Genomic DNA, 13,949 nt, shown 5'->3' with positions numbered 1-13,949 from the left:
TCCAGCCGCGCTTCATTTTCGTAATGTATAGTTTGTCTAAAGCAGGGATACAATCAGCCAGCGCAGTCGTCCCTCCAGAGTAAAAGGTTTTGTTTACCTGCTGGAGTTCACTGGCATTTTCCCGCACGTGAATTCTGACCAATCAATAAGCAGTTTAGGAAATATGTTCAACAACATCTGGCCAATGAGAGATGTGGATTTTGTTAGATGACTGCATTTTGGTTCGTTTCAACTGGTTCGGACCAAAGCCAGCAGTGTGGTGTGAAAACGACCCAAAGACGGCAGAAGATGCAACAATGTATCATTTATTACCCTTGGTCCGGACCAAATGAAGCGAACTACAGATGTGAAAGCACCCTTTATTTTATTGAAGTCTACCCCAACCCTAAACCCAACCATCACAGTAAAGTAAAACAGTAGTTGTACTAAGTATTATTTGTGTTATCTATTAAATAACCCAATAAATTGTATTTTTAACACCTACTTCTAACCTAACTAAACCCAACAGTCACAGTACTGTAAAAATAATATTTTTTAAAATCATAAAAAAATGCTGCTATATTGACGTGCATATCGCACTTCCGGCCGGCTGTGTATCCTAGACTTTAACCTTGATGGTCACCTAGTTACAAGAGAAACTCATAGAAAATAGTGAACCACGCATTACTAATCCTTATACTTTTAAAAGTATTGTTAAAAAAAATATTTAATAATTATTGATATCAAATGATATGAAACAGGATATTGTAATCATTTTTTTTGCAGTACCGCCCAGTCCTAAATAAGACAAAACTGCATCATACTGCGATCATAATAACAGATGCACCACTCTGATATTGAAATAATTAATGGTCAATTCCAATAACATTTTGTACTACAGGGCTGTTAAATGTTAAAGTACAAATTTTTACATTAAGTCCTTAACAAAATGATTTTGTACAAAGCAACTTACAACTGAGGATACATTTAGCAATTCAACAAAAGGCAGTACACACAGGAAGTGCTAATTGTTCAAAAGAACTGTTAGTGCTCTGAGAATTAGGTGCTAGAGTAAGGGAGAGTTTTTTTTCTACAGGTGGTTTGTCAAGCCCACTCACATATGTGAAGCACACTTTATAAATGTGTAGTGTATTTGTGGGATACATGTCTGATAATAATCACCTTGGAAGAGCATTATTTTCGAAAAATTCAATGCCTCATTATTGAGATTTCTTTTCATATTTGTAAGTACAAATCTTGATATAACTGTTTCTGAGCCTCATTACAAAAATAAAAGTAAACCACTACAATGAAAAGCAGATCATTTGTAAAAGTCACATTGTGAGTAAATGCAATGTTGAGTCTGAATAATAATATATTATTTTGCAAGTGTTTTTGAGGTCTGTGACTGTGTAAGGGTTTTAAAAGCATTCAGGCATTTAAAAATAAATTAATAAATTGTACCGTTTGTACCACTGATAAACTAACAACGATTAATTTTATTGAACTGTTTATAAAAAAACTATGGAGTATTATTTTACATTTGATTATTTAATTACAGTATACCTGAATACAGTTCCACAACTCGGAAAACAATAAAACGCTTTAATAAATAAATGAAGAAAAGACATAAAATATCAAACAATTACAATATTGCCACCAATTAGTGCATGACTATTCATTCACTAAGCACAATAAAATAGCTAGAGTACTATCACACTATACATTATTTAGGCTACACACTTTAAAAAAAAAAAAATCTGCATGACCAAAACATACTTTTGCCATTTCAGCATGCTCACACAAGCTGTAGGTTTGAAAACTGAAAAATACGAAAACAGAAAAATAAAATAAAGCTTTGTGAGGAGAGCTAAAATTAGGAAAGTCAAATTAGTTTAAACAGTCAAATAAGTCACAACAACTACGAATTAAAGTCCCAATGAAACGGAAGCTGAGAATGTTATTTATTTATGGTAATGCAGTTTCTAGAAAAACTGTATTTTAAATGAGCAAACAGTGGGCGTGGCTTGTTTTTTCTACCACAGGCCGAATGAATGTAGTAAAGGCATTTCATTCAGAAAGATCAGGAAAGGGGTTTTAGAAGTTAATACAATCTAATAGACATCTCTCCACTATCCGCTTGTTAAGTGTGACGTCACGCGAAGCGGCTTCCGGGTCCAAGCGCTCTATTCAACTGAATGGGGAGACTCATGAAATGGTAATAATAAACGTTAACAAAGCGATTTAATGCTTTCGAAAATCACGATCGCAGTATATATGTCCATGCCTAATATCCGATGGCCAGAAAGTGAAAAAAATTTTTATAAATTGTAAAATTTTTGGTATTTGTTATGCAGCAAGCCTAAAGATTGTTGTGTACACTATGACTTTATGTAAAATTAACTTTAATGTGTGATAGGAATAAAACGTGATCATAAACGAATGATTTCTCCACTCAAATGAATGACGGCTTGGACCAGGAAACAGTATTACATATGTCACAAACACATCACCACTTAACAAGCGGATTTCTGTTTGTTGTCAAAACAGTTGAACTTGTGTGGTTAATAATGTTAGCCACGCCCATCACCTCAAAATCAAGTAATCTAATATTAACCTGAAAACAAACAAGTGCATTTTCAGATTTCAATTAAAGATTGGAAGGGCATTTTTTCTTGATGACATGCACAGATTCAACAAAACAATGTGAACTAACAAAATCATGAGTAGGCCCACACGGAATCGGCGCGCACAGAATTCCGCAGATTTTCCGCAGAATTCCTCAGATTTATGCAGACTTTAAGCTCATTATTAATTCTGTTTATTTACTTGAGTAAATGTGTAAATCTGAATTTATTCAGTTTTTATTCAGTAATTCATTACTTTTTATTTAATATATTAAGGTGTAAGTTATGATACTCCTCTGGATACTCCCAAAATAATTCCGAAGTAATCCGCAGATTTTTACAAAATTCTCCGCAGAAATAGCAAAAAACGTCCGTAGATTCCGTCTGGCCCTGATCATCAGTAACAGTTAGTTTTGATTTCTTGAAGACAAGTAAAATTTCTTATCTGCAAATAACATTAAGAAATACCATACATTTGGTTTAGACTGGAATAACTTCAGAAAGACAGTTAAACTGAGGTAAACTCAGGATACGTTAACGTTTGAAGTAAAATGGCGGTAAACCACGTGACTGCAGTAACAGCAAATAGGCTAAAAACATGTTTTTAACGCATTTAAAACGTTTTTTATCTTTAATCAAAAAAAGGAGAGCTTTAAGCAGGACTCATGTAAACATCTTCCAATCCAGTTCCCTGCTCATTTGCAAATATCAGACCGTATTTCTCCACACAAAACCACAGACATCAATATGTCGCACAATGTAACGTTAGCCTACTTGAGCACATTGTCACCATCCATCACTCGAACTGAACTCCACCTTCGGTTTTTCTCTCTTCATATAAGTGTGTAACCACCTCAATTTTCCCCTCTATCAATCTTAAAAAGGAACTCACTTCCAGTAGAGACGCCATATGGCTGTTTTTCGTCGTTGCGGGCCGCTGTAGTGTGTGAAGGCCGAAGTCTCCGCCGGTAATTTAGTCAGCGCGGGAGAGATGGATGACGCGCCTCACTCCAGTCAACGGGCCAAGCGCGCGCCCGGAGAGGCACCTGGCACGTGCCACAGCAGGAAGCATTTGGCGTGCATCTCGCGCGACCTTTCTGCCACCCCACTCTATAACACCGTGCTCACAAGCAGACATAAATCCAGATGATCACATTTATAACGCGTTTGATGACTTTTATAGCTGATGTAACTGTCAGTGTTGGTCACTGTCCTAAATGAGCAGGCATACAGATTAGCGCATCTCGGATAAAGATGAGTGCGATTACAGTGAGGTGTTTTTACTCTTCAAAGTCAACTGTATGATATGTGTTAAGGTTGTGAGAGTTTAGGTGTTTACATTATCAGCGTGATCAAATCTTTACTGGATAAAATGTTAATTCTACAAAAGTGTTTCATTGCTTTGACATGGGTGTTACATAATTAATTCATTTTACTTCGGCTTAGTCACTTTTATCAGGGGTCGCCACAGCAGAATGAACCGCCAACTTATAGAGCATATGTTTTACGCAGCAGATGCTCTTCCAGCTACAACCCAGTAATGGGAAACATCCATACTCAATCACACACATACAGCCAATTTAGTTTATCCAATTCACCTATAGCGCATGTCTTTGGACTTGTGGTGAAACTGGAGCACCCGGAGGAAACCCACATGAACACATGGAGAAATTCAAACTCCACACAGAAATGCCAACTGACCCAGCTGTGGCTTGAACCAGCGAACTCCTTGCTGTGAGGCGATTGTGCTACCCACTCTGCCACCGTGATGCTATTGTGCTGTTACAAAAAGTAAATTTTTTGGTATAGAAATTTTACATTAACAGACTTTTATTTTGTGTTTAGCGGTGTAAATATGAGATTGCATTTTTTGCTTAATGTTGAGACTGATAGGTCCGTGTATCGTTTTTCTGATGTTTCGTTTTCCGTAATAAAAGGAATAATCAAATGAACGGATGATACACGGACCCTGATAGTTTTTTGATTTCCAAACTTGATCTTCCAGAAAAGCCTAATGTATCAAATAACATACAAAACCATTTTCTTGTATTCATTAATTTTCCTTCGACTTAGTCCCTTTATTCACCAGGGGTCGCCACAGCGGAATGAACCGCCAACTTATCCAGCATGTTTTACACAGCGGATGCCCTTCCAGCTGCAACCCAGTACTGGAAAGGTCCATACACACTCATTCACACACATACCCTAGAGCCAATTTAGTTTATTTAATTCACCTAGAGTACGTCTTTAGACTGGGGGGAAAAGAGAGCACCATGAGGAAACTCCACAGAAGAATGCCAACTGGCCCAGCCAGGACTCGAACCAGCGTCTTTCTTGCTGTGAGGCGACAGTGCTAAACACTGTGCCACCGTGTCACCTACTGTTATAGAATAAACAAACAAATTAGTTTTATATTGTAACTGTTATTTTAAGATGGACATTTATTGGAAATTAGGTGTACTTAATTATTAAAAAACAGGTTTTTGATTCATTTGTATATCTCAAAGATCTTATTAGAGATCATAAATGAAGCATTTAAATGTTTTATATTCCAAAAACATTTTTGGATACAAAACGACTGCTGATATTTATGATGTATGCATTTTATATGTTTATGTGTGATGTTATAAAGGCAACATTTTTCATTCTAGGAATTTTACATTATCAGACTTTTATTTTACGTTTAGCTGTGTAGGGATGAGATTGCATTTTTTGCTTAATTTTTGCTTAATTTTATCTTCCTGAAAAGTGTAATGTATCAAATAACATACAAAACCATTTTCTTGTATGTTTAGTCTAAACTTTTATTAAGTCACTCTATTTTTAAAAAATAAAGACTATTCCGAGCAAACAATTTTGTGTCTAATAGACATCTAAACATAGACAGCTTGGCTAAAACAAGGCTAAACTTGGGCTGTCAGTGAAAATCTAAAAGACATCTAAAAATAGCCCAAAACTAAACTAGTCGTCAAATAGACAGACTTTATATGTGTAGTCATTCATTTCTGTTTATTTGATGACTAGTCTAGTTTTGGCCTATTCCTATCTATGTTTAGATGTCTATTAGACATTTTAAAAACAAAAATGCTTGCTGGGTTATTTTATGTCATGTTTTGCAGGACTGAGTCTGTATGCTCTCCTTTAAATCTATAAATGCAATGTTCAAACAAATAAAGTGTAATCTTAAATCATAACACAAATTATAAACAAGCATTGCACTTAAACATCTAAATGGCACAATTACCCCTCAAACTAAATAAAAATTTACTTGTTCTTGCTCTCTTTTCCCTTCACTTCACACATGCCCCTCAGCTCTCATTCCATAGTTCTGCTCTGACAAACGCTAAGTGTGCAGACACTAATGAGTGGTTTTAAACGGGCCTGTACTGTCTGGGCACAGGCCAGGAGGGACACCACGGCTCTTATGGTGCTGTGTTAACATTTCACAGCTCAACACTTGTCTATTCACCCTCTTCATATCCTCTGAACGGTGAGCACCGAAGCAGCAAGTTTTCTTGAGAGGGCCCTCAAATGTAGCTATTTCGTGCAGTGACGAGATAGCGCTATAATGTGCTCAGACGAGCATCGCCTGTCAGAACGCTGAGCTCCTGTTGCTACGTTGGAAGAATTGGATAAAGGTTTATCTTCCGATTCATTTATGTGTTTGCTATTCTGCAAATACGACTCAGTTTGAACATATCCGTCCAATTATGAGTATTTTTAGTTTGGTTACAAATAAGAAAGGAATGATAGAGGCTGTCATCAAATGAAGCCAACAATTACATGGACTTTAAATCCCTTTCATGAAATGCTTCAAGGACAATGCAACAGGAAAAAAAAGTTAAACGAAAGAAAAAAAAAGTAGGAAAGATGTACGCAACATGATTTTTGTGTAAACAGTGGGGTTTGCTTATTATGCAAGCGCTAATTTCCCCCCAGGAGCTCATTAGAGCCTTGAGTGCAGCAGAGAGAGGCCCCAATCACCCGGTAGAGAGAGACAGAGACAGCGAAGGACAGAGTGAGAGAGACCAGCCAAGCATATCTACATCATGAGAGAGCACAATGAGACACACTGAGAGTGTGTCATTGTGTCTCTGTGGCACACACACAAACTCGCACAGAGCTTTGTCAGAAGTCGTTTTAGTGAAATGATTAATGTTTGCTGCTCTTTAAAACCTGCGGGCGACGATCTTCCAATTTCAAAGCACAGAATCAGATTAAGAAAAATAAAAAGTACCATTTAATTTTTATTGAATCAAAGAAAAAAAAAACAATGGTTAATTGATTAAAAGGGAGGATTTCGTCTGCTAAATATTCACATATATATTACAATCAATGATAATAAAACTTTGTACTTTATAGTATTTCTGATATAGTTTCATCTTAGCCACATTTTTTTTTCGACCGAAACAAAAACAAGAAGCATTGGTAGTTGGACAGCAGCCTGAAAATCCACACACAATCACTAAGTATTAACACTGAAATACAGAAATACAGAGAGTCGACCAGATTCATTTAGGCATTGAGTATATCATAATCATATAGAAATTTTTTTATGTATTTATATATGTATATATCCAGTATGCAGTCTTTTCGTGGGGATTCAGAGATCCTTCAGAGAACAGACGCCCTCACAGAAACAAGAAAGGGTGAGCCAGAGAAAGAAGGGGCGACTGGACTGAGAGGAATGACAATGGCGTTTGAGACTCACGGTATGTACGTATGGAGAGAATATACAAAGATGTGACCGCTGTGAAATGGGGGTCTGTTGAAGGACGATCCTTAAAGCAGAGGAGTGTGGATAGGATGTGTAAGAGAGGGGTGGGATAGGGCTACGATCCTCTGTATGCTTTCTTTCCGTATTACTTCAATTATCATAAGGATAATAAAAAAAAGTTTTGGCTGTCCAGAGCTGTAGTCAAGCAGCATAGCAAAGTGAGTGCGACTGAGAGCCTGCCACACTAAATATTCTCTTCCTATATAGTTTTCTTTACATTCTTGCTATCATTCTATCTCTCATCCGCCCTCGTATCCCTTCTTTCTCCCACAAGCCGGCGAGCTAAAGAGCAATAGTCCTTCTGTGGTACACCCCTCCTCTACAGGGGGAAGACCAGGAAGCCGGAGAAGGTGGAATATTTCCAGCCGCCCATCAGGTTGCCTCGCTCCAGCTTGAGGTAGGCGCGGTCACCTTTCTCCATTTGAATCAGGACGCCATTACTGGCTGCTTCACGTGTGACGTCCTGATCCCCAGCGAAGGCGGAGATCACTGGCCAGCCGTTGTGCATCAGGCTCACCTGTAACATGGAAGCATTTCAATTAGCGAGACCAATGCTTAATCTACCTAATTATGCTTGAAGGAATTCAAACAAATGTAGTGTGTGTTTATATAGCGCATTTATCGTGCACTGTAAAAATGCAGGGTTCCACACAATTCATTAATGTTGTCCCAACACAAATTGATTAAGTTAACGTAACACTTTTAACTAATTTATGTGGATCTGACATAAAAAAATTAAGTTGTTCCAATGAAATATCAAGAATTGTGTTGTTTCAGCTTATTTTAAATAAGTAGTTTGAACAAGCAAAAAAATACAAATTTCTCGAGTGTGTATGGCCATACACCCGAAACACTTCACAATCATGAAAGGGGTATCTCCACACCACCACCAATGTACAGCATTCAGTTGAATAATGCGACTGCTAGGCATGGGCCGATGTAACATTCTGTATGATAACTTTGGATACTTTTTTTTTTTTTTTTGCTTGTTCAAAGTAATAAATAATGATGATTTCATTAGGACAACTTAATTTTTTTATGTTTAATCCACATAAGTGTAAAGTTAACTTAATCGATTTGTGTTGGTTCAACATGAACAAATTATATGGAACCCTGCTATTTTTACAGTGTATTGTGATAACTGTTTTAAATATGTTTTTTTTTAAATGTCTGGGTAAAAAATACATTTTTCCCCTTTAAACACAGTATATTTTATTTTGAAAAACATTTCATATTTTGTAACAGTAAACATGTCAGGCTAAATAATTAAATTGAATCATTCACATCTGCTGTCTTCATTAGGTATAAAAAAACAGATACACTTGGATACATTTTTTGCTATTATATATTTATTATATATTGTGTGTTGATACTAAAAATTTTTAAAACAAAACGTAAAAAAACCTTACAAAAAATATTCGCAGTTTTTAAACCTTGACTTTTTTAAACCGCGGTATACCTTGAAAACAGTTAATGTCCCATGTCTAACGACGGCAGCCACAGGACAATGGCGTCAGTGCGCACACCACACACCAGCTATTGGTGTAGTGGAGAGATATTGATACAGCCAATTCGGTGGATGGGAATGATTGGGAGGCCATGATGGTTAAGGGCTGAAAGGGAATTTGGCCAGGAGATCGGGGTTAAACCCCTACTCTTTATGAAAAGTGCTATGTGATTTTTAATGACCACAGAGAGTCTGGACCTCGGTTTATCATCTCATCCAAAAGACGGATGACAAACTTGTATACAGTACAAAGCCCCAACTGCAACAGTAATGTTATTAGTATAAATCAGAGCCTGTTTTAATCTTCTCATTAACAATAACACACTCAATCTATACACTCCCATTCTTTTTCTTTTGAAGGCTGACAAGTCCCTTGATAATACAGTAGGCAGCTCCTTATGAAATCATAAAAATTGATCAAAGCATTTATGGGCCTTTGCCAGGGGAAATGAAAATGGCACACTGCTTTATTTGTGTGTGTGTGTTTTAATGTAAACCATTCTCAGATTGTGCCAGAAGTAGAGCGAAAATGACATTTGATACTGCAAGCAAGCAATGAGCTTGTGGTTATTGAAAAGGCACCTTTGAATGTTGTGCGTGACCATCAGATACACAAAATCCGGATCGCTGTCATTGAGCGAAAACACCATTACACTATGAGAAATTTCTGTTATAAAAGGATAAATATTAGCATGCATTTGTTCATTGAACTCATTTTTTTTTATTGGGTGACTTTCCAAAAAACAATCCTCCAGCTTTGTGGCTATGTAATTTGAATTCCGTCCTCATTTCGTGTACATGTAGAACATACAAATGAACCATTGTATAAAAGATCCCCAAAAATGAGATAATGCGAGTAATTCGCAACACATAATTTAATGCTGCATTTAACGTAACGACAGACAGCTTCCTGTCCAAATGACGCAGTGGAGTGATGGAGGACAAACCCCCTCTTTCTCTCTCTCTCCATCCCTTTGCCTGTCTCAGTCATACATAATGGTTGGACATGAGCGACGACAAAATGTTTTCCCGCTCCTTTGTCATATCTATTCACAGGGTCATTATTTTAGGTCAGAGAGTAATTTTCTTAATTACCGTCTGTCACATCTGCGACAAAGACAATTGTGCTCAATAAAATCTGGCCAGTATGTCTGCAATCAATATTCAAATGCATGGCTGTCTGCTGCTTTGTTGAAAAGAGTTCAAGCTTTACATGAGAAGAACTTTCTTTGACAATTTGTATTGTGTTGTGCTTGTCTTCTCAGTTTTGCACCCTAAAGCTAACGTAATATAATGTGTTAACTAAAACATGTTTGTGAGATTTATGATTAAATTAACTTACAATTAAAACAACTGACTGGAATTTTAAATCGAGTATGGGATCATTTGATTGTCGCCTGAAGCAGACCAGAATTTAAAAAAGCTTTTCCACATTGAAATACCAAGTGTTGATAAACCGACTTGTCCTTCGAGTACTGAACAAGATCGACTATAAGAATTTTTCTACCCAATGCATGCAGTTCTCCAAGCAAACAATTCATACAAACACGGTGTGTGTTTTCCATACAGATTTGTGAGATCCATGCAGATACAGTGTGTTGCTATATTATTTATAGAGCTTTTTAGATCATTGTGCGTGTTTATCCTATGTTCTGAATGCTAATACAGAGGCCTGTTCCTCCCTCCCTGATCAACAGAGTGGAAATCATGTTTTCTTTGAAGTCTGAAGTGTACATAAAAGAACAAAGCCTTTCACACACAGACAGTTGTATTACTCTAACCAAACATATGTGATTAGTTCAGTACAACTTTGCTCATTAAAAAAGTGGCTTTAGAACTAATTGAAATTAAGGTCTATATTCAAATCAGCATGGAATCAATTATAGACAATATGTGTAAAAACTACATTTTCTGTTTGCTCCAGACACATTAGATGAGCATTATTAGAAAATTTTGTTTTTATCTTTTACACTGTGTCTATCTGTTCACACTTATTGCGCAACACAGGCTATGAACAATAGGCTCTTCCTTACACATGATATTTGGGTAATGATGTGATAAAAATATTAAAGTTTACAAGGCTTAAATATCAGTCTTGTAATTCTTGCGGTTAGCATACATTAAATAAAACTTTAAAAAGGCCTTCCAACCCAAGACTATTTCCAAATGTTTAATTTGTCCTAATTAAATGATCTTAGAGAGCATTGGTTTAGATTTATGAATCACATCATTTATTAGTGTGTGTGAGTCTCGTATACACAGCTCCAAACTACTGCCTTCAGCACGACCTGCACGGAATAAAGAGAGTTGTAAATCCTCTGAGATGCAGCGTTTTGATAGTACATGTAAATTGGCTAAAGACAGCGTGCGCACACACACACACACACACACACACATATATATATATATATATATATATATATATATATATATATATATATATATATATATATATATATATATATATATATATATATAGTGCTGTACAGACATTGAAAAATCAGAAGTCGAATCGGTCATGAGCAGAGCATTCACTGTCCATGGTCCTGAACACGCGCCAGTCTTGTCTGCGGGCCAATTTTTGGCTGAGTGTTAATCTCGTTTTAATTGAGGTAATAAAACAAAGAATTAACCTAAAGAAAGACTTGGATTTAGCAATTTTCTCAACTAATTCAATGCCCCAAGTGCACCAAAAATACGTTAGAGAATGGTGACCATTAAGGAATGTGCACTTACCTGGATAGTTTGACGATTATACACTTTCACTACGTGGAAATTAAAACTGTATATCCCTTTGCGCGGGGCGAAGAAATTGCTCCTTTCTTCGTCGAAACTTCTACCAACGTTGACCAGTACCTGAAGGAGGATGCAGACATCAGAATCGAAGCCAAACATCGCTTAAAAACGCCTTATTACAATAAGTTTTGTCTCTTGAAGTTTTACAGTGAAAACTCGCTTGTACAAAGCAGCAAATCAATTGATTATACATACAAGAGCAGATGGAGGATAGTTTTAAGACACGACAAAGAAGTTCACGGCTATTAGATATAATTGAAAGCCATTAGCCTGTAATTGACCTTTAACGAAGTGGAAGGAAATGTGACATCTCCCTAGATTACACGTATCAGTTAAAGCTTTCATTGCTGCGATATTTCTTTGATTTTGCGATCTGGTTTGCATTTGTAACCGTGACACAAAAAAACATCCCACTGATCCCAACGCGTCAAAAGTAAGATTAAACAAAACACGTGCCTCTTTCCATACTGAAACTGTACCTGATCGAAGTAGATCACCATAGTTCGATTGCTCATCTCCGACGGCTCGTGGTTCGTGTTTCTCACCACGGAAAAAGCCACTTTGGCGCTTCCCGAGCGCACCGATATCCCAAGAGCCGTCCCAGTGGGGTCTGAGGTGGGATTTGAATCGCACACGACCAAGCATTTCCCCTCCAATACGATGGGCTCTGTCTCGTTCTGTGCGTATGCATGGCACACTAACCACACTGCGCCGAGCACCAACGTCAACATCATGCCAACTTCGCTCCGCACCTAACAGCAGTCTTCTCTCAAAGACAACACAGCCCGCTCAAATCCCGAACCAAAAACACTCCACACCTGTCCTCACTGTACAATGAAGTCCTTCCAAACAGTTCAAGTTAAGACTAAAACAGTTTCCCCACTCGTTCCCTTTCAGTCCGTAGTAGAAGAGCCGACTGGAAGCGGATCAAGGCCCTTTCCCTGCTCGCGCGCAGTAGAATACATAGCGCGTGGGGTCCGTCTGCTCGCGCGCTCAATTATTGATATGTGAGATATTAGAAGTGAAACACAAAGGCTCGTGAGCGCAATCCTCCCGCCCTCCTCGCTCTCCCCTCCGGGCCCCCAATCAGCGCAGGAGACGCTCTTTACTTTTCCAATCCTTTTTCCAAGCTAGTGCATGGACCGCCTCTTCTCGTGACAGCGCCGATGGGGTCCCACCCCTCAAAAGGAGTATCTTACAGGTGGATCCTACTCAGCAGACAGAAGGGGATGACACCCCGATCCGCTGAAAATAGGGGCGCGTTATTTTATCATCGTTCTGCCGGACACAAGGACGCAATTTATTCTTCCATGCCATAATTCTAACTCAAGATGAATGGATTGGGAGCGCGCGGAAACGCAGCGGAGGCTGGCTTCATGAAAGGCGGGTGGAAGAAGTTGAAAAAGTTGTTTTGCTCACCACCGGACACCTATTGCTGAGGAAAAGGATGATAAGCAACATATTTCCGCTAGTCAACTTTTAACAGGAAGACCGCGTCTTAAAAAAGTGATTTTGTTAGAAAGGAAAATTAAAATATGGAAAATAATAAATTCAAATAATAAATTCAATATAATGGAGAAGAAATTTAATTTTACTTTACAAATATGGGCTTTTAAAGTAAAAATAAAGAATGTAATTTAACATGCATTTACAATGTGCAACTATTTTTTTATTGTAAGTTAAGTAGGCTATTTCTTTAAAAAATATTCATAAAAATCCTGGACGTTTTTTTGCAGATCCTTTGTGTATTTTTTATTAAATGTTAAATATTTACAAGTAAGTTAGGCGATATTTTGTTACTAAACTGTCAGTCTGCCTGTATTTTTAGCTATGGCTCAAGAAAAGGCTATTTTAATTAACGCAAGTCTTGGTGTGGTGGCCTTTATTTTACCACCTTCACGACAGTTATGGGTAGACTATATTTAAGCTGCAAAGCACATTTTACTTGTTAATGTATCGTATAATGTAGGCTAGAAATACATTTTTATTAAATAGGTTTAAATAGATTTAACCTATTACGGGTTTTGGCACAGATATCTTTTTATTATGCATTTTTAAAACAATTATACCACATGCTTCTAATGCAATACCGTGGATATAAAAATCACCATAGTTTAACTGTGGCAATTGAATAACTACTGGCTATACAACAATCTTTATCTACCACAGCAGTCTTGGGAAACAGCTGACGCATTGTGAATAAACGGAGAAGTCTGCGTAGAACATTTACGCCGCAAACTTAGGGAACATATGCTGTTGCTCC

At 37.4% G+C, this 13,949-nt stretch overlaps 1 protein-coding gene across 2 annotated transcripts in view; it reads right to left on the bottom strand.

Annotated features, from left to right (window-relative positions):
* Positions 1-6,835: 6,835 nt before the first annotated feature.
* Positions 6,836-13,949, bottom strand: part of cbln1 (cerebellin 1 precursor) — a 42,186-nt gene continuing 35,072 nt past the window's right edge. Inside the window, exons 1-3 of one of the 2 annotated variants that reach the window (NM_001430964.1) lie at positions 12,166-12,695; positions 11,627-11,746; positions 6,836-7,900 (exon numbers count right to left, since the gene is read on the bottom strand). In NM_001430964.1, coding sequence (NP_001417893.1) covers positions 7,703-7,900; positions 11,627-11,746; positions 12,166-12,417 — 570 coding nt within the window. In that variant the 5' untranslated portion in view covers positions 12,418-12,695 and the 3' untranslated portion in view covers positions 6,836-7,702. Of the gene's footprint in view, positions 7,901-11,626; positions 11,747-12,165; positions 12,696-13,949 lie in introns of those variants that run through there. The other variant, XM_073929025.1, reaches the window with a different exon arrangement.

This window comes from Danio rerio, chromosome 18 (assembly GCF_049306965.1).
Source record: "Danio rerio strain Tuebingen ecotype United States chromosome 18, GRCz12tu, whole genome shotgun sequence".
In the NCBI taxonomy this organism is placed as follows: domain Eukaryota; kingdom Metazoa; phylum Chordata; class Actinopteri; order Cypriniformes; family Danionidae; genus Danio; species Danio rerio.
This window is presented reverse-complemented; position numbering and strand designations above follow the sequence as displayed.